This window comes from Sinocyclocheilus rhinocerous, unplaced genomic scaffold (genome assembly GCF_001515625.1).
Source record: "Sinocyclocheilus rhinocerous isolate Xijiao unplaced genomic scaffold, SAMN03320098_v1.1 scaffold754, whole genome shotgun sequence".
Lineage (NCBI taxonomy): Eukaryota > Metazoa > Chordata > Actinopteri > Cypriniformes > Cyprinidae > Sinocyclocheilus > Sinocyclocheilus rhinocerous.
In genome coordinates, this window is record NW_015658045.1 from 368,073 (window position 1) to 390,106 (window position 22,034).

Sequence of the window (22,034 nt, forward strand, 5' to 3'; positions counted from 1 at the left end):
ATATATATATATATATATATAAAATTTCTTTAGTATTTTCTGTCCTTTCTATCCTGTTAAGAATTTATGTGTATTATTTTAAAAGACTAGAAGGTAGAATAAAAAAAAAAAGTTTTTTGTTTTTTAAGAATTTATAAGAACTAGGTTGTGTATTTAAATATGCATTTATATAATTTTGAGAAAAGAAGCTAATCTACTGCAAGGGAAATGAAACTGCCACCGCATGAGCCACAGGGCACACCCAAAGCATCTTAACACCCACACCAAAGCGATTTCATACCCAAGACATTTAAACATCAAAACACCTATAGTTAGTGAAAGTAAGTGACCATGTGTGCATGTATACACATTTATACCAATTAGAAACATGATGTTATGTTTGCTACAAGTGTGTATTAGTATGTGTGTATGCATGTTTGAGTTTATGTGTGAATCTCACCTGTAGTTCTGCCATAATCTTGTCTCCCTCATCCTCTTCCTCAGTGATAGCCGAGGCAGCGATAGGTGGAGGAGTAATGGGTTTGGGCTTCACCTCTGGAGAGGACTTTGGTTCAGGCTGAGAGGCTGTACCGTTGGACTCCTCTTCACCCTCCTACGAAACAAGTTATAATAATTATTATTTTGAAACAGAATTAAAATTTATTTTATATTTATAGTTTTATTTTATTATTTTATTTATATTAATAGTTATTTAAAAATATAATTAAAAGTTCATGTAATTATGTTTGTTTATCTTTTTTTATTTTATTTGTACAGACAAAGTATATATATATCAATAATACACATATATATCCTGCAAACACACTTGTACCATAACAGACTCCTTCCTGCTGGTGTAAATGACCTCTCCAGATCGGGTGGTGGTCATCCCAGTGTTGGTGGTGTAGTTTCGTCGAGGTGGGGGTGGAGGAGGGGACTTGTTGGCTTTGTCTGTGGTCGGAAGCTTAACAACTTTTTCCTGAGTCTTACTTTGTCTCTCCAGGCTGGATTTGATGGATAGGTTGGGCTTAAGAGGTCTCTCCAAAGCTGACTTAACTGGTTTCTCCAGAGGTTTGGGAGGTTTCTCTGGAGCAGTCTTAGTAGGTTTCTCAGAGTTTGGCTGATTGTCATCTGCAGAAACAGAATTAAGTATAAACATCGCCAAATGAGCTCTGATGTCTCTTTCAGTCTCTTACCCTGTTTTTCTGGTGCTGCTGTGGGCTCATCTTTTTCTACCACCTCCTCCAGGGAGGCAAGAACCACTTCAGGGGAGCCCTCGGGTTCGCTGGGCACCTCAAGGTTTGGTATTCCTCTCAGCATGTTGGCTTCTGCTTCCTGGAGCATCCGTTCGAACTCCTGCCCATCATAATGACCCATGTTCTGCCTCTTCTCCTCCCATTCTTTCTCTGCAGCCTGAAGATACCAATCAAACTAGTAACTAAACAAGGGAACACACATTTTCACCTCACCCATTTGGTTTATCATGCACAATACTCACCTCTATTGACACAGCCCTGTTCTTGTTCTTGCTGCGACTAGCGCGTATCTCCTCAATGAAGTTTGGAGAAGGACCTTTGCCATGAATGCCATTAGCTGAGACTCCATTGCTGCTGTTATTTGGTATTTGTGTCTGCTCAAGTGAGGGTTTTTTGAGCTGTTTGGTGGGTGAAGGGGTAGACTCTCGTCTTTGTGCTGCAGGGGGAATGGGTGAAGGTGCTGTTGATTGCTGGGATTGTTGTGAAGCTACAGGAGAGGCCTGGGCATGGTGGATCACCACAGGATTTGACGTCATAACCTCTGACCTCACTGTGGAGCTCTGAGGTGCAACCGAGGCAGCCTCGAGGGATTCAACAATGGCCGATTCTGTTTTTTCAGAGGCAGAAGATGTCGAGGAAATAGGGTCAGAGGGTTTCAGCAGGCTATCTGTGGCAGACCTAAAGAACAAATGACATATCAAACAGAAATCAATGAGGAAAACATTCACAATACAGTAAAATCTAACCAAATTTAAAATCACAAGCTCATTTTTATCATCTCTATAATATGAGTAAAGCTGGTGTAATTTTTTAAATATAAAATACTCCTATTACAGCTGATTTCCTCTATAGAGGCTTTCAGAACATTTCTCAACATTGGTTCAACTACCTGTTTGAACAAACAATGAAAGACAGAGTATTTGAGATTCCTATTTGTACTGCACATAACTGAGGTTTGAAAAAACACATATCTTGTCCTGGACGTTTGTGCTACCAACATGAATACTATGAACCCTATTACATTACTTGTATTTGAAATGATCTAATCTATAAAATAAAAATAAATATAAATTTTTACATTTAAAATCAAAAACATAAATCAAAATGAGAAATTCATGTATAATAGAATAGAAATAAAATGGATTTTAAAGAAGAAAGGGTAAAAGAAAAGGAGAAAAAAGAACTAGGCTAACCAAATTTAAAATCACAAGCTCATTTTTATCATCTCTATAATATTTTTTGAGGAGTAAAGCTGAAGTGTGTAATTTTTAAAATATAAAATACTCCTATTACAGCTGATTTCCTCTAGAGGCTCTGTGAGGCTTTCAGAACATTTCTCAACATTGGTTCAACTACCCGTTTGAACAAACAATGAAAGACAGAGTATTTGAGATTCCTATTTGTACTGCACATAACTGAGGTTTGAAAAAACACATATCTTGTCCTGGACGTTTGTGCTACCAACATGAATACTATGAACCCTATTACATTACTTGTATTTGAAATGATCTAATCTATAAAATAAAAATAAATATAAATTTTTACATTTAAAATCAAAAACATAAATCAAAATGAGAAATTCATGTATAATAGAATAGAAATAAAATGGATTTTAAAGAAGAAAGGGTAAAAGAAAAGGAGAAAAAAGAACTAGGATGCCAATGTAATTGAATTTAAATAAAATTAATAAAATATTAAAAAAGAAAGAAATTAAGCAGGTAAAATATAATGTAAGATAAAAATATAATCTAATTAAATTTCATTAAAGTAATTACATTTCATTTAATTTTTTTTACATTTAAATTTAATTACACTATATAAAATATATTATAAAAAATATAAATAAAAAAGAAAATATAAAAAAGAAAAAGAGGAAAAAATTAATATAAATGACTAAGCACTCAGGTTTTTGCCTGATTTTTGCTTGGCAGATAACAAAATGGGCGTTAAAAGGAGAAACGTAGCCATATCTAGACTTGAGGGAGAACACATTTGACTTGGGCCAATAAGTAACCAATTATAAACCACCCGGAAAACCCTAGCAACCACCTATCAACACACACATATTCACACACATTTTCTTCAGAATGTGTAAAAATGTGTTTAATTTTGCAATTACATTTGGTGCTGCTAGTGGAGCTTTAGAAACAAAACACTTTTTTCCAGAGTGCTGATAATATTCATTACATTCGCACATTCATAGAGAACGGCAACCGGCTTGAGTCTGATCAGGTCTGACACGGAGGAGAAAGGAAGTGACTAGCAGCAGATGCTCCAGATCTCTCATCTGTTTAAACCTATACAGAGTCTCTGCTCACACATGATTACGATATGAATGAAAGATGGAGAACAGAAACTGCATATTCATTTCCATAACGCTCTGGCTGCTTGGATACGTGGCTGGAATCAGAAGGTGTACAGATCCATAAAGTTTCTCATAAAGTATTTTATTAACCACAATCTTGTTTTATTCGCAGTTGAAACGTCTGTCTCCATCTCTTTCTCTCTCTGTCTGTACCTGCGAAGGTTGCTGAGTGTGTCCGTGAGGGTTCGGACTCTCTTCAGCATGCTGTCAAGCTTGTGCGGCTCTTCTTTGAGGAACTTCACGGCCTCCACCTCCACCCTGAGCACCGCCCGCATACGGGATTGAAGAGATGGAAACTCTTCTGCAAGAAAGATATTTTGCTACTAGTCTGAGTGTTAAAACCACCTGACATTTAAAACTGTTTACGCATGTGGTGCGTCATGAAGCATATGATTGGAGTGGAGTGGGAGGATTTTCCCTGGAGGTGTGAAATGTGAGCATATTCTATATAAAGATGTCATTTTAGCACTGTAAGCAAGTGACAAACAGCGTATCGCGGTGGATCTGTCACAATCCACACCCCAAAGGACACAGCTGGCCCACGGTTTCTTTAAGTTGCATAATATTAACATGTGTGGGCAAGTCTAATACCGGAGAATACTCAACTTCCTGTAACTAAGGAAAACATTCTGAACAACAAGAAAGCAAAGTCCAGTTGCTTACAATCAATTATTATATAAAATAGTTTGTCTGAGGTATTTCAGTGAGTAATTTATGTTGTTGTACCTTTCAGTCCAGCCAGGTTCTCGCCCACCTTCCTCAGACTGACAGCTCCCTCCTCTACCTCCTTCAGCGTCTCGGATCTCTGAGGCGCAGCAGGGCTAGAATCAGTCCTCAGTGTCTCCACGTACTGCTCCAGATCCCTACACACAAACACACTTGACAATTATGACACAAATAGCAGCACAAAAATACTTATATTATTACTGATGAGCCAATCCATCCACATAAATTTGTGTTTTTGTCATCCAGTCATCCAGTGAATATTGAAATGACACTGTTGTGACACCAGAGGGCAGTGCAGATTCCACTTCATGCTCCTGACATTTTTTTTGCCATCCAGTGTCTTATGTGGACTTTGTTGCTAAAATGTAGGTTTATGAAAACTATGCAAGTGCTTGCAGGTGATTTATTGAGAATTATTACATTATGGCCACTATGATTTGTTTATGTTACACTACACTTGTTTACATCAGTGGTTCTCAGCCTCTTGTACAACACAATATTCACTTTGATGTTATGTTTTTAGTATTTTGGCTTATTTTAAAATAAAAACAAAATTGAATTTTAAACCATTTTAAGCCCCCTGGTTGAGAACCACTAGTTTATATTACTGTACAGGGTTTTACACTAACCTGGTAAACCTGCTGAACTGATCAAATATACAGGAATAATTTTACAGACTATAACATTCATTACAATATTAAAATATATATATTTTTTCCTTTTGATAATTTCCCCCTAATTTCCCTAAATACTAATGAGTCTGTGAAATACTGTCTTTCACAAAAATGGTTATTGTTTATGTTTATATGGGTGGATCAATACCAGCAATGTGCTAGTTCTGGATACCAGCAATAAGAAGTTTATTTTTATAACTTTCATTTTTATATTGTGTTTTAAACCATGTTTTAAGAGTTACAGACTAATTAGTCAGTATTCACTCCCATTTCGCACTTGGTGAATGTTAATTGGACCCTGTTAGCGTATGTACAAGCACTAACAGAAGAATAAAATATAAATCGGAAGTGTCAAGTAAGCAGATTTTACACTTTAACAGTTTAAATTGGTCTGCACTGTTATTTATTTATTAGGCTTTTTTAAACAATAGATTTTATGTTATGATGCATTCTAGTACACTCATCTTAAGTTCCAAAAAAAATAAATAACGCAATTTATGTTGAAATTAAATTATGTTCTACATCATATTAAATACATCATTATATAAATTATGTGCAATCTGGTGTATAAAATGAGGCAGTTTGCTAATGTTCCACATTTCGCATCTCCTTTCACAAAGAAGAAAAAACTGCTGTTTTGATGCCACATTCCTCAGCCTCCACTCGTGTAAAAGTCAAACTGTCCTTCGATTCACTGCTCACAGGCACCCAGAGACCTTTGCTGACTGGACACTGGCGTAAAACCAAGGAAAACAGAGTGTTAATGCTGCTCCTGATCTCTGCCTAGTGTTAATTCCCACTGAGTTCAGTTTTTCATGTTTACAGCTGTCTAGAGATCACGCTTGTTAACCAGTTAAATTAAAGTGGGATTTAATTACGGTTTACACACAGCAGGGCAGACAGGGCTATTATGAGTTAAAAGAGGGGCTGTAATGAATCGTATGAGGAATGATTTAGAATGAAAGGCATTTGTTTGCCCAAAGGAAAGTGAATTTCAGATTGCACAGTGTGTGTGTGTGTGTGTGTGTGTGTGAGAGAGTGTGTGTCGTACTCCAGCTGGGTGAGAACTCTTTCCTGCATGTTGAGATATTGGTGTCTCTCTTCCTCCACCAGTGTCCTCTGTTTCTGTGTTGGATCGTCCTGTCGTCTCAGCATTTCAGCCAACTTCACACTGATCTCTTGCTCTGCATGCTTTATCTGAGCACGCACACACTCCTGATTCTGAAGCTGAAAACACACACATGACCATTTACTACAGGATACATTAGCATTCAAAAGTTTGGGGTCGGTAAGATTTTTTATTGTTTTTGAAACAAGTCTCTTATGCTCACCAGGGCTGCACTTTGATAAAAAAACCCGCAAAATTGTGAAATATGAGTACAATTTAAAACAACTTCTTTTCTATTTCAATATTTTATGCTAATTATTTCTGTGATGTCAAAAATTAATCTAATATGCTGATTCGCTACTCAACAAAAATGTCTTATTATTAATTGTGCTGCTTAATATTTCTTTGATGAGTAGAAAAAAACAGTATTTATTTGAAATAGAATTCCTTTGTAACATTATAAATGTCTTTATTGTGACTTTTGATTAATTTAATCCATCCTTGCTAAATATATTAATTTCAAAATCTTACTGAAAGTTAGTCAAAATAATTTTTTAAAATATAAATGCAAAGAAAACATTTATTTCAAGATTCATCATATTCAGTACACATTATTTTTAGGTCCTTGTTTAACATTTACCTTACAGTTGATATAACGTCTCTAGGTTACGTATGTAACCATGGTTCCCCGAAGGGAACGAGACGCTGCGTCGAACGCTTTGGGAACGCCCTCGGCGAGACACCGTACTGAAGCCTGTGTGAAATCAGTCCAATAGCGAAGCGAGACGTCACGAGCGGGGTGACGTAAGACTGATTTCACACAGGCTTCAGTACGGTGTCTCGCCGAGGGCGTTCCCAAAGCGTTCGACGCAGCTCGAGTTCCTGAAGGGGAACCAAGGCAGCGCAAGTGTGGAAAAAATATTTTAGCCAATAGTAATTGGAAAGCCCACTTTTCACAGTCCAATCAAGTCCTAATGGCCCAAATTAAGTCCCTCCTTATATAATTTTGCCCTGAATATTATTTTACTGAATGTAAATCTGTCCCATTACTCTAGATAAATGAATTGTGAATGTTGTTTCATGCTGTCTTGACAATAAATAAATAAACATTAAGACACCTGTTGAAAAAATATGGGGCAAAATGCATATTATAACTGCAGATTTCTCATGATAATAACTGATTGGCACTTTAATTACCTGTAGTTGTCTCATATGTTGCAGTTGGAGGCGGAGCTCAGAGATATTTTTCTTGAACATGTGTAGGTTAACATGCAAGGGGGCAGGGCCTAGTGGTGGTGTAGGGGCGGGGCTACGCTCAGGAGGTGCTGCAGCAACTTTTGTTGCTAATACTGGAGAACCTCCTAAACAAAACACAAAAACACACACAAAAAACATGACCTACAATGACAACCATAAGTATTTCATGGTAAGAAGTCAGACTGGGCTCTCAAACTTGTGTGTGACAAAGTTGACAGACAGATTGCTGGAAATAATGTGATAGTCCAGGTTTTATAGTTTAAAAAGGGAGTTTATTATCTTTGTATAACTCAAGAAATTATGAAGTGCTCAGAGACATTTTTCCTGAACAGGTGAAGGTTAACATGCAAGGGGGTGGGGCCTAGTGGTGGTGTAGGGGCGGGGCTACGCTCAGGAGGTGCTGCAGCAACTTTTGTTGCTAATACTGGAGAACCTCCTAAACAAAACACAAAAACACACACAAAAAACATGACCTACAATGACAACCATAAGTATTTCATGGTAAGAAGTCAGACTGGGCTCTCAAACTTGTGTGTGACAAAGTTGACAGACAGATTGCTGGAAATAATGTGATAGTCCAGGTTTTATAGTTTAAAAAGGGAGTTTATTATCTTTGTATAACTCAAGAAATTATGAAGTTGATTTCATCAATTTAAGTGTCTGAACAAAACTATATTCATATATATTGTCCCTAAGCTTAAGGAGATGTGATATTTGTCGTTGTACCCATATTTGACCATAACACTCGGTAAGATTACATTTCAAACTCCACTGAGCATAAAAACAAAATACAGCAATTCAGGTCAGTTCTTGCAAAACTACATATTTATGAGAGTGCGCAAGATAGCACGTAGACATGTTTGTTCTTTTGCGGCTTATGCTGTTTGAGTGACTTGCTCTCTGTGTTCACATCAGCGTGCATGTGTGGAAAGAGTGGAAAACTTGGCAAGCTGCATTTCTGAGTGACAGATGAGTGAGAGAGATCGGATTTTTGGGCTGCGACAACCAGCACTGCATATTAATCCGTCATAGTCCTCCTATTTTCTTTTCTTATTTGATTTGGGAAACAATGTGATATTCTGGGAACTACATTACCCAGCCTGCCCTGCTTACCTGGGGTGTTCCTTGTTGCTGTTAGTGCTGTGGCTCTTTAAGAGAGCATGCTGCACAAGACCAGTCAGACTGGCTATTTGCTCTTCCATGGCCTTCATTCTCTCTCTGCAGAGAGACAGAGCATATCGCATGCTTACTACTGATGGAGCATGTGCAAAGACATAAATTACATTTTAAAATATATGCAAACAGAAAACAGGATTTTTAAATTGTAATAATATTTCAAATTATTATTGTTTTACTGTATATTTGTTGAGCATAAGATTTTTCAAAAACATTAAAAAATGTATGTAAATTTAAATGTATGCTGCCATTCATAAAGTGGGAATTTTTATGTGAAACTGCACAGAAAAAAAACGAAGTAAAAAAAAAAAATCTCTTGGCAACATATTCACCACATTTAAATTATAAAAAAATATATATTCAAGGTCAATCCTAACTACAAAAAGCATTAAGCGAAAGGGAGTATGAATTGGATTCCTGCCTATGATCTTTGTAGCATATACAAAAAGACACAATAAATCACTAAGATTAACTTGTCAAATGATGATTAACTAAAGTCTAAAAAAACGCTAAACTGCCCATTTGCCCTTTCTGTGCCAATACACACAGTGAACCACTATTTCTTTGCTGTCCAAGATAATGTTAGAAACGTCTGGCCTGCATGTGCTCTGCCCTTTAAAAACAATTCAGCATGTTGATCCTGTGTATTGACTCTTCTCAGCTAGCGAGTACATCGCCAAGCACGTACAGGGTTGACTTACAGGGCACAGACAAACATAAAGGGTACGATTAAGTCCACTTAACCAACACAGCAAATAAAAAGCTGACTGAATTACAGTTCAAAGTATTTTTCTGAGTTACGTAAGGCTGTATTCTCGAAAACAAACCCAGCTAAACAGCTTTATCAACTCTAAAGAATTTACATTAACATAATAACTAGGGATGTAACATAATAACTAGCGAGACTAGTCGAATAGTTGACTAAACGATAATGCTGCTGCTAGTTGACAATGCAAATAGGCTAGTTGTTTACATTTTTTTGTTTCACTTTGTATTTTTTTTTTTTTACAAAGGATAAGTTCCATATTACTGTCATGCTAATCTTACATTTTAAAATGAATTATATTACTGTTAAATTATTTAAAATGAATTTAAAATTATTTAAGAATTTAAAATTATTTAAAATGAATATATTATATGTTAAAAGTATATATCGGGAGTGGAAAACTAAATCATTTAATTTGACCTCAGACCTTGCATGCATTTGTTTTCTCTGTGTCACTCACTCACGGTGGGCTCCAAGAAATGTCCACTTAGAAGGTGAGGAAGTATTTTGACAGAATAAAACTGAAAAGTTTTGTGTAGTCTATATAATGTCAAATTGGTGCATACCATTTAAGCTTGCTTATAGGTTTTTTATACTACCAGTTATGAGGGACAATACCAGTATGACATTTTTGACCAGTTTAAAGGTTAAACATTATAAATGTATCTTACTTGCTTAAAATAGGCTATTGAGTTTCTACTTATTGGTACTGCACTGCCTATTGATTCAGCTGCTTTTAATATACAGTATATGTATTTGCTAACGTTGATTAAGTGAACACTTACGTTTATGTACAATGATCATAATGCAAGAGAAGCACATTGCATATATGACCTACTTCTCAGCAGTATTCGGTATGGAGTTTGACTGTTGGATTCATAGATTAAGGCCCAATCACCTTTCTACCCCTTATCCCTTCCCCTTTCCCCTAACCTTCTGTTTTGCACATTCACGTGAAGGGGTAGGGGTGTCTCGATTCTCTTTTGGTTGGAGGGGTAGGGGGAAGGGCCAGATAGCCCTTCAAACAAAGATTTTTCGGGACCCCGCTTCAAACTAATTATCTCAGCATACACTGTCTACAGTGGCAACATGGCTGCCCGAGCGAACAAGGAGAACCATAAATGTAAGCATTTTTGGCATTAATAAGAACATTAATAAAGAAAAATAATCTTTTTTTAATTAGGTGAAGGGGTATAAAATAGAATTGGGATTGGGCCTAAGTAGGCTATTTCAAATGGATCGCTTATACAGAAAGTTTTTTTGACTCTCTTTTGGGGGTTTGTTTGAGTAGTCGAATAGTTGGTTACAAAATTTCCATTTAAACGTTAATGTTCACAACTAATAACAGCTGCTAGTACTTAGACAAGACATTGTCGATGTGTTTTGGATGCAGTTAGGGAATGCCATGATGCAGTGGAAGACAATAGACTGATGCAGAGTTAGAATATGAGCATATCACAGATGCTGATGTATACTGGGATATTGTAGATGGAAAGTTAGTTATTTTCATGCTTAAATATCCTCATTTTCTCTAAATGATGACTTACCGTGTCTGAGGGTCTGTCGAGGGGGCAAGAGGATTGTGAACCTGAAGATCAGGGGTGGCCGGAGATCCCATGCCACCCCTTGCCTTTACCATGGTATCCATAGCAAGAGGAGTCTCCTTCCTAAACGATTGTCTGACAGGTGATGCCCTCTCCAGAGTCATGGAACTCTGTGGTTGGACTGTGTGAATGTCCATCATTCGCACCTCGCCCATCCGGTGTGGGGAAGGGGGCTGGGTTTTGGAGCCTAGCATGGGTAACTGGCTATCCGTGTACTTCCTGCTTTTCTGTCGGAAGAGCGAAGGATGGTCCGTGGGCTCCATGGGAACGCCGGGGTTACTGTAAGAGCGCATGGTGGCACGGTGGTAGGCGTGGTCTACTGTATCAGGGGGCGGGGCATGGTGATGTAACATATAGGGGTCAGCATAATGACTTTCGGCTCGGGCGGGCAGCGACATGCTCTTTGCAGCTACGTCCTCGTCAGGTTTGACATCACGCCGCTCGAGGATGGCGCTCGGGCAGGGGGAGGATGCGCGAGCGGGGCTGGAGGCGGGGAGTGTGTGTGCCGCTCGCTCACGTGGCATTGTGGAAACCCCACTGCCTGAGGTGCGTGGGCCAAAGGGGATACGAGATGGGGAGGGGGGCATGGCATGAGGTGTGGTAGGGGACATGGAGCCCTGCATATGGGGTGGAGGGGGACCCATTGGGGGCTGCCGGAGAGGATGACCACTCGGTCCAGCATACATAATCTCCCTGTGGACCTGAATGAGAGAGAAAAAGGACATAAGATTTCACATTAAAAGAGAGAAAAACTTTCAAACACAAGAAACCCAGCTGAATTAAAACAGCTTAAACTAGCCTAAACTGGTTTTCTGGTCTTAATTGGTCTTTTAGTCAGCTTAAGCCAGGCTTAAGATTTTTTTTCCCATCATAAAAAAAAAATGAATATAATGTATTGAAATATGTGATGTGAACAGAAAAAAGTTCATTGCATTTGGTAACAAGGCCTGTATTTGTTAAGTGACATTAAAATAAAATAAAATAATAAAATTAAATAAAAAAATTAAATAAAATCCCTTTACATCTCAAAAATACTTGCTAATATCACATTAAAATATTATATCTGACTATATATCTACATTTAGAACTATAATGTAATCTCTAAAAAAGTATGATTTATATGCTATTATAGTATTTATTAATATTCTGTGTTGGCTTTTATTTTTAATTTTGGTAATTTCAGTACTTCAACTTTTTTAATTTCAGAAAATTGACAGGGCAACATTTCTCATTTTCAGTTTCATTTTTCTGTTTTTCATCTAATATTTAGATTTTATTTCAGCTTTATTTCAATAACCAAAAATGATTTTGTAAAAGTTTTAGTTTTAATTAACAATAATAACACAGACGAATACACACAAAATTGATGTCCATGTAATCTTCAATGTTCTAGTTTAATCTTTTCTGACTTTTCTGTTCATTCATCACAGTGAGAAAGAAGTGTTACATTTCCATCTCACATGTGAAATGAAAGGGCTGAAAGACGTCAAAGAAAGAAGCACTGAGTGATCATGGTATTGACGGTAAAAAAATAATAAAAAAAACCCTACTTGGATCAAATAATATGTCATTGTGCTATTTCTAAAGTCAGAGCACCAGTAATCTGTGCTGCTTTTTTAAACAGGCAGCACACATGGGCAGTCTGATCTGACCTGACCACCCAAGAAGGTCCCCCAGAGTAGATTAATCACACTAATATGCTTCAGATGGAAGCTCATATTTTGGAAAAAATGTGCAAGTAGGTGGTGGACATAGGTGGTTATGGTTCATATACATCCCACAATGTAATTAAAAGGCATAAGTGGATATAGTTTGCCTCAATCAGAGTCTGTGTCCATAAAGCGACGCTACTGGTTTACCACAAATTAACTAAAAACAAAAGATGGATAGATAAGCTGCTGATAAACTGCCCTTTCATTCAGAAATAAGACCACTTAAAAATAATTCTTCAGTTGTATCTGCATCTGATCAGTAACTGCATCCAACAAAAAGTAAAAGAATAAACTACTGAGATTTCAAATATGACCTGAGCGGATGAAAGATTTCCGATCAGTGAGCTTCAGAATGCAGAACTTCATACCTGAGGATACTAGACAGACAAACTCAGATGTATCCGGCTCCAAACTCAGCAATGGGGAGCAACAGGAAAAGCCATATGACTTGACAGATGAATAGAATTCAGAGAAAAACTGGTTTAGAGTGAAACTAAATGTGCTATTTTTTCGGTACGTAAAATGACAAAACAAAAAAAAAGAGCATTCAGACTTTTCCATCACCTCAGGCCCAATTTCATTTAGCACAAAGATTTTTTTTTAAACCAGTAACTCGTTTAAAGCAGAAGTACCAAATCAAATCATATTCCATTTGAATTAGAATACACCTTAGAAGGCAGCTGCTATGAAAGCAGTAGTCAGTAAAGCAGTTATTGTTTGACTACGTCTGCCTCATCCAAAAATAGAAAACCAACAAAGCAGAGACATACAGAAGAAACAGACAAGAACGTGCCTTTAAGCCAAAGAGCTTTGTAAAATAATAGAAAGACGACAAAATGATGTTCCTTGGTTCGAAGCATTGCCCTGCTTCTCTGATCATCTCAAACAATGAGAGCATTGGCTGAGGTGAGTCAGCGTTCAGGCTCCACCCAGAACAGGTGAGACTTCCAAGTCTTTATCTGCCTCAGGACACCAGCATGCTATTTGATCAAAAATACAGTGCAAACATTAATATTGTAAAATATTAGTTTAAAATAACCTTTTCTATCTTAATATATTTTAAAATCTAATTTATTAAGTTACTCCAGCCTTCAGTGTCACATGATCCTTCAGAAATCATTCTAATAATCTGATCTGGTGGCCAGCCAAGAAATATTTCTTACGTCAAAGAAAGAAGCACTGAGTGATCATGGTATTGACGGTAAAAAAATAATAAAAAAAACCCTACTTGGATCAAATAATATGTCATTGTGCTATTTCTAAAGTCAGAGCACCAGTAATCTGTGCTGCTTTTTTAAACAGGCAGCACACATGGGCAGTCTGATCTGACCTGACCACCCAAGAAGGTCCCCCAGAGTAGATTAATCACACTAATATGCTTCAGATGGAAGCTCATATTTTGGAAAAAATGTGCAAGTAGGTGGTGGACATAGGTGGTTATGGTTCATATACATCCCACAATGTAATTAAAAGGCATAAGTGGATATAGTTTGCCTCAATCAGAGTCTGTGTCCATAAAGCGACGCTACTGGTTTACCACAAATTAACTAAAAACAAAAGATGGATAGATAAGCTGCTGATAAACTGCCCTTTCATTCAGAAATAAGACCACTTAAAAATAATTCTTCAGTTGTATCTGCATCTGATCAGTAACTGCATCCAACAAAAAGTAAAAGAATAAACTACTGAGATTTCAAATATGACCTGAGCGGATGAAAGATTTCCGATCAGTGAGCTTCAGAATGCAGAACTTCATACCTGAGGATACTAGACAGACAAACTCAGATGTATCCGGCTCCAAACTCAGCAATGGGGAGCAACAGGAAAAGCCATATGACTTGACAGATGAATAGAATTCAGAGAAAAACTGGTTTAGAGTGAAACTAAATGTGCTATTTTTTCGGTACGTAAAATGACAAAACAGAAAAATAGATCATTTTACATCACTCTGGTACACATATCCATATATACATATAAACAAATAATTCCACAAATATGGTCAACTTAAATGGTGTCACATTACAGCATTAGAGGCACAAAATACAATGTATTTTATGTGTTGTGAGATGTATTAATATGCTTTAAGAACTATTATTTAATTACTATCCACCTTACCTGATTCAGTGTTTTTTAAATTATACATTTAAATTTGGTACATTTTGACTACATGTGATATTTGTTAAATGTTTATTACTAAAACAAAATTGCTAAATCAAATAATGTGTAATGTTTTAATGTGTATTTAGACATCTCAAATTTTGCTAACAGGGTTGCAAAAACAAACAGCACCTTATTTCACTGCACATTTGTTGCAATAGATAGACTTGATAGATAGATAGATAGATAGATAGTATATACCCTATTCGTGCAAAGCCTGCTATGTTTATTTGAGCTGGGCGTCAAACCTATGATCCGTGTCAGTCACATGGTAAAGCATGTGAGAACTTGCATGAAACTTAAAGCTTTGATAGCTGTTATGCAATAACCTCTTGAAGGTGGAACAGGCTTTTTAACAGTAACCAAGAATCCCTGCTGATTATACTTTCCTTGATTTGTTACATGTACTGTTGTTCTATTTCATACCTAAACTAGAGGACGACCCAAGACCAAACACTTCTACAGACACACATTTGCCTAACATACAAAGCTTAATCAGAACGCCATATAAATGAGCTTTACTTTCAATGCATCTTGATTTCTCTGTAAACTGCCACAATGACAAATGCTGACACCGTTTCTGTGAACTTTGGCATGTGTCTGAACAACTTGTTCTCGCTCTCTTGTCAGAGAACAGATAATCTTTTGTATTCTTTCTCTCTCTCTTGTTTGTACGTATATATCTGTAAGTCATCACACAACATACTTTAATCTACTTAGACATGGACACGTGACACAAACAATAAGCCTTTCAACTTCTAACTTTGCATGCATACTCCTAAAAGCAACATGCAATGTTAATAAGAGCCTTAAAACAAAAATCAAACAAAATATAGTGAGTAAAGTCCTTCACTTCCTCAAACATTTACAACCTCCCTTAAGGGCTCTCATGTCAGCGTCTTAAGCTCTAATCAAATGCATATTAGCTGTGCGAGTTGGTCAAAGCCAGACCAGGGATTACCACAGACAAAAGTCTGGGGCTACCTTGTTAAATTTGGGGAAACACACAGAGAAAATGAAAGCCTTGCGATCTAATTTCCGTTACATTACCGGCAAACAAACAGGGCCGGCATGGCAAGAGATTAGAGGGGATTATGGGAAGAAAAGGAATGTGGAAAAAGTCTTTACTTTCTATTCAGTGCTTCCACCAATTCTGCTTCAATCCTGATCCAGTCCCCCTGAAATTAGGCCCGGGGGACAAAGACGGACATGAAAGGATTGGAATGGGGTGACCGGGGTGGGGGTGACTCTAACTGTGAAGAGGAGAGGGACCCCTGGAGATGGCCGAACAGAAGAGGGGAGGCCGGGAAGGGACCTGTTATTTAAATAATGCCCTCAGTTCATTCTTTCTTCTGAGCATGCCAAAAAATAAAAAGTGACAAAATGTGGGCATTACAGAGGATTTGCAAAAGAGCATATTTTCAAAATCAAGTAGTTAGTGGGTTAGGAAGTAGGGAAGCACTTGGTTCAGGGTTGTGTCCACTAGACACATGGTTGTTAAGCATGATATACATTGGAATCATATAGGTTATTGGGCAATATTTGGGATTTTTATTTATTGGTATGAATCAATAGTGGATATTTCTCAAGCTGATGTTGTACATTTAATTGTTCATGCTCATTTCTCCTATTTTTACATTAATCTGTAAAACATCATTAATTTAACGTCACTGTTAATGTCACATGTATGTTCGGTTCTCTTTTGTTTTTTGTTCTAGTTTTCCTTGTTCCAGTGTTTCACCCAGTTTCTTTTTTTTTTCCATTTTTCCCCACCACTGGTTAGTTTATATGGTTTCAGATTAGTTCACACCTGTTTCTGTTCACCTTGATTAGTTCTCTGCATATTTAAACCCTGTGTTTGGTTCAGTTCAGTTGTCTGTTATTGTTGCGCTCTACTTGGTTATTCTGTCCTGTTTTTCATGCATCCTGAGTTTCGGTTAATACATTTTACTACTGCTGCAAATAGATCCTGCTTCTACTACTTTTGCAACCAGTTAAATCTTTAGCAAATCTAAAAAATGAATATACATTTTTCAAAGTGTACATTATATTTAGGCACATGTTTGATGCCTAAATTCACTTGAAGCATAGCATTAAATCTAAAAAATTATCCCCCGGTTTCAAAGACAAGGCTTAAGCCTAGTCCCAGACTAAAGTCTAAGTCTGAGCTGTTTCAACTGAAAGAAACTTGCTCTGACTGATCTTAATATATATCAGTGCGTTTATTTTGTCTCAAAATGCACACCAGTAACGTTTTTTCTAAGGCACGTTTATAAAAATTACTTAAATTGATCTATGGCCTAATCCTGGCTTAGTCTAAACCCTGTCTGTGAAACCAGGCCATTAAATATTAAACAAATTTTAAATGTTTGATTTTTGTTCATTTATTTACAGTATAGAAACAGTATAGAAAAGGAGGGCAATTGTAAACAGTAAATTTTTCAGTTAGTCAGTTCATCATTGATTCAGTGATGTTGTCGTCCAGCTCAGTTCAGTTCAAATAGTAATCAAGCTGACAATTTTGCCAGAAATTAAGTGTCCCCAACTAAGCAAGCCAAAGGTGACAGTGGCAACTTGAGGAACCAAAACTCCCATCGGTGACAGATATAGAGGAGCAAAAAAAACCTTGGGAGAAACCAGGCTCAGTCGGGGGGCCAGTTCTCCTCTGGCCAGATGAAACCAGCATGTCAACGTAAAGACATGTATAATGTTATGAAATATTTTTGATTTCAAATAAATGCTATTCTTTTGAACGTTCTATTCATCAAAGAATCCTGAAAAAATGTATCACAATTTCCACAAAAATATTTTGAGCAGTAGTGTAGCTAGACTAGTGAACCTCACAAGTCGGTTGCTGGGTGACTTATCAACCATCTTTAACAGAAACCAGCCAACCAGAGCTCTCAACTGCACCAAACTCCATTAATTATTACATGTTCTTGTTTATCCACCGCTCTGCTTAAATATATCTGTTCTAACTTGCAACATCGAAGTCTAAAGTATTAGATACATACATTTCACAATATGAGGACCAAATACAAAGCCAGCCAAACTACATTTGTAGCTATCTAATTTTCCAGGAGAAGATCTCTCCATTAAGGCATCTGTCTTAACAAATATATCCACACTAGGTTGGCACTCACCCTTGCGTCTCCATTGCTTGGCCGAGCTCCATGACTGAAGGCGTGCGCTGGATCTTTGTGGTACACTTTCAGGCAGGAGTGATCTGTGATGTTCCTGTGTTGGGAGAAATCCACATCGGTTACATATACAGACCAAATGTCTCCATCCGAATGCGGTCGTGCACGGTGCATTGAAGGTCGACCCCTCAGCTCTGCCACAACAGGGTGCACTAGGGCTGATGAGATGTCAACACGTGAGAGCGGAGAGTGACAGCGAGAAAGGTCAAAGGAATCACGAGAATAAAGCGATTCACTGAGAGACACAGGTGAGTCGGGGCGAGAGGCAGGAGTGATCTGTGATGTTCCTGTGTTGGGAGAAATCCACATCGGTTACATATACAGACCAAATGTCTCCATCCGAACGCGGTCGTGCACGGTGCATTGAAGGTCGACCCCTCAGCTCGGCCACAACAGGGTGCACTAGGGCTGATGAGATGTCAACATGTGAGAGCGGAGAGTGACAGCGAGAAAGGTCAAAGGAATCATGAGAATAAAGCGATTCACTGAGAGACACAGGTGAGTCGGGGCGAGAAACTGGAGATGGAGGTGTGAAGCTACGGCTTTCTGAAACAAGATCCATGGTGGATGTCTGCGATGTCCATTAATGTCCAGACTATAATTCTCTGTAGGTCCAAGAATGATTTACTAATACAGTATTGAGCTAAAACATTAACTGTCTACAAAGTAACCATGTTTGTCTATGAATGTTTTTAAGTCTCTGTCTACCTGGATCGCTCATAATGTGTTGCGTGTGAAACCTAATTGTGCAAAGTGACGTGAGCATTTTTCTTATGAAGTCTGATATGTGGTCATGTGGCTGTAATTCAGATTTACAGCCTTGATAAAAAAAGGAGTTGTATCAAAGTACAAGTTACATCACCATGATAATGTAAGGAGACGGACTGATCCTCTGTCTACACAGGACAATATGCGTATGAGTCAATATTTATAGTCTCATCAGATCTGAGGAAAAAAAGTCAATGATTAAATTTGACTTTGTTTGGTCAGTTCTGTAAAGAAGACACCATGAAATTGTTTGACGGTCACATGATTCTTTCCTATATTGACTTATTTCCTGCTGAAACAATCAATCTAGGTAAATTGAACAAGTTTTGGGTGGGCAAGTTTTTTTTTATACTTTACTCAGCAAGGATGCATTAAATTAAGTGACAAAAAGTAACATTAAAAACATTTACAATGTTACAAAAGATTTATATTTTAAGTAAATGCTGTTCTTTTGAACTTTCTATTCACCAAAGAAGATCATTCATCATGGTTTCCACACAAAAAAAGCTGCGGTTTCCAGTTATTTTAAATTGTAATATTTCACAATATTACTGTTTTCACCTTATGTTTGATTAAATAAAAGCAGCCATGGTGAGAATAAAATAATATTACCAACCCCAAACTTTTGAACGGTAGTGTATATCTGCTAGAAGTTAATTTTGTCCATTTTTAGCAGTGTACTGGCATACAGACAGCTAACAGACATTGACTAAAAGTCACAAAACTCCAGTTCTCATTACATGGGGTCTTTTAAAGGTGATTCCCAAATGAGAAATATGTAAAGAGATACGGTAAGGAAAGCAATGTACACATAAGTGTTTGGAGACTGAGGGTGGAGGGAAAGACAAAAGACCCGAGAATGAGAGTGAAAGACGTGGGAGTGTTTGTTTGAAGTGTGACATTAAGTGGTGTGTTAACATTAGCTGTGCTGGTGGGAGATGTATAGACATTCGGGTTTATTGGTTTAATGTCAGAGAAACAAATGCTGTGAGGTATTTTAAAGTCTGAGTCTGTTCAGATGCAACCTAAATATAATGTTCTGTTCATGTGTATGTGAACAGGGTGGCTTATTCATGGTCTAGATTGTTTCAAAGAAATATTACTGAAGATTTTCACAGCTATAGTTCCATATTACAGTAATAATTCACCCCAAAAATGAAAAGTCTGTCATCATTTATTCACTGTCATTCCGTTCAAACCCATATAAATGTCTTAGTTTCACAAATAAGATTTGAGAGCCATGACAGCGAGCATTTTCAGCAAATACCAACTTAAATTGCAATGTGTTCCTCACATAAAGCTATCATATGACTTCAGAAGATTTGGAATATAATGCACAAGTGGTATGGTATGGACTACTTTTATGACACATTTAGGTTTCTTTTGTTGTTTTGTCTTTTAATTTGGAAGAAAACAGCATGAACATTCTGCTAAATATCTCATTTTATGTTCCACAGTAGAAAGAAAGTCTAACAGGCTGGGAACAGCACCAGGGTGAGTAATGATGACAGAAGATTCATTTTCATTCATTTTCAACACTTTAACAGGCTGTAAAACGAATGCATGTGAGATTTGTTTACGGAGTTGGTTCTCAAGGAAAAAGCAATATAAAAGGAAATAGAGGTGCACCTGGATCTCAAAGAAGGTCACTTCCTATGTTAAGTGATGTCACAGAACTAGAGGAAGCAGGCCATGTGGAATGAGGAAGGAAGATAGCAAGCTGTTGAAACTTTAAGGAGGCTGAAGCTGAAACACACACACACACTCACCTGACATCAGTGAGTTCATAGTACACGTTTCTAGTCTCATCTTTCACATAGATGGCGGTGCTGTGCGACTCCAGCATCTTCATGTTGAGCTGATGAGGGAAGGCACTAACGAACAGAGCTCTGATTGTATCCACACTTGTTATCTCATTAGGCATGCGTATCTGCTTTGTGTCATCTCCATACTGCAGATACAACACTCCTGAAAAAACAGAGAGAGGAAACATGAAGAAACAGGGTGTGAAAAGTTCAAGAGCATGCAACTACTTGCAACTATGCAACTAAAATTCTGTAGCATTTTGTCTAAATAAATTAAAAATACAACACATCAAACTAAAATCTTTTCAAATGAGTTTAGGCATCATGTACAGTATGAAAAATGCTAAAAATGACATTTAACAGTGTTATTAAGATAATAAAACGTGTGTAATATTGGACGATATCTGATATGTCACTGATACATCATGCATTTCTACACATCGATTAGCCAATTATCTCTTCCTCCATGATACTCTATGAGGGATCCACCCAGTTGCATGTGTGGCTGTGTAAAATCTGGTGGGAAGAGTATGTGGGTGAAAGAAAGCAGTAGGGTGTTGTAGAATGTTCTGGGACGGATGGAGGGAGTTCTATGTTTGTCATGTGTTCACAAGGGACTATAGGAATGCATATATGTGAAACGTGTAGTTCCATGTTGGCTTGGTAGGTGAGACAGCAGTGTGTGCTTGTGCAAATGTTGCAAAGAACACAAAACATACATTTTAGTTTGAAAACAGATTCTAGGTTGCTATGAAAAAAAATTGAGCACAATATCATTTTACATTATAATTCGACAGACAGACATTAGATAGATAGATAGATAGATAGACAGATAGATAGATAGATAGATAGATAACAACAAACAAAAAAACTAACAAAAATCACTCAAAAAGTAATAGAGATCACACAAAAAAAGAAGTTGAGAAAAACAGACTCCACCAAACTCACACATTCCTAATTGCATCAACTCCTCCTGCATAAAAGATAATGTGAGCATTTGCTGTACTTGTAAAGAAACTAGGGATGCACCGATACCGATACTGGTCTCCTGTACTCGTACTCGTACTCATTAAAATGCCCCGATACCAAACGCCGATACCACACAGCATGTGATAAGCGCCATATTCAAACAAAGAAACACCAACAACAGACAGCAGAAAGGAGTTAAGGATGTCTACTACGAAGTATATGTATGCAATGAATATAACGTTAAACATTCAGTATTAACGCCTGTATAGCTGATGTGCGCGAGCTGATAAACAAAGCACGCTGAGTGGATTGAGCGCGCGGCGGCGCAGATGCGTGAGCTTGTCGAGTGAATATACCTTTCTCACAGACATCACTGGAAAGTTTGTAGTTCGGTCGGATATGTCAAAAACAAGTAAGTAAAAAAACAACTAAGTAAAACAATGTTACTTAACGGTAGGGAGAGAGAGAGAGAGAGAGAGAGAGAGAGAGAGAGAGCGCGAGCGCGCTTGTGT

The 22,034-nt window shown here is 37.5% G+C and overlaps 1 protein-coding gene across 1 annotated transcript in view; it reads right to left on the reverse strand.

Annotated features, from left to right (window-relative positions):
- Window positions 1-22,034, reverse strand: part of kiaa1217 (KIAA1217 ortholog) — a 97,384-nt gene that overhangs the window by 9,293 nt on the left and 66,057 nt on the right. Inside the window, 13 exon segments of the mRNA XM_016530254.1 lie at window positions 440-592; window positions 812-1,110; window positions 1,176-1,392; window positions 1,478-1,913; window positions 3,754-3,901; window positions 4,327-4,463; window positions 6,052-6,227; window positions 7,306-7,469; window positions 8,238-8,257; window positions 8,461-8,583; window positions 10,855-11,612; window positions 17,924-18,017; window positions 20,518-20,716. Of these exon segments, the coding sequence (XP_016385740.1) occupies window positions 440-592; window positions 812-1,110; window positions 1,176-1,392; window positions 1,478-1,913; window positions 3,754-3,901; window positions 4,327-4,463; window positions 6,052-6,227; window positions 7,306-7,469; window positions 8,238-8,257; window positions 8,461-8,583; window positions 10,855-11,612; window positions 17,924-18,017; window positions 20,518-20,716 (2,924 nt within the window).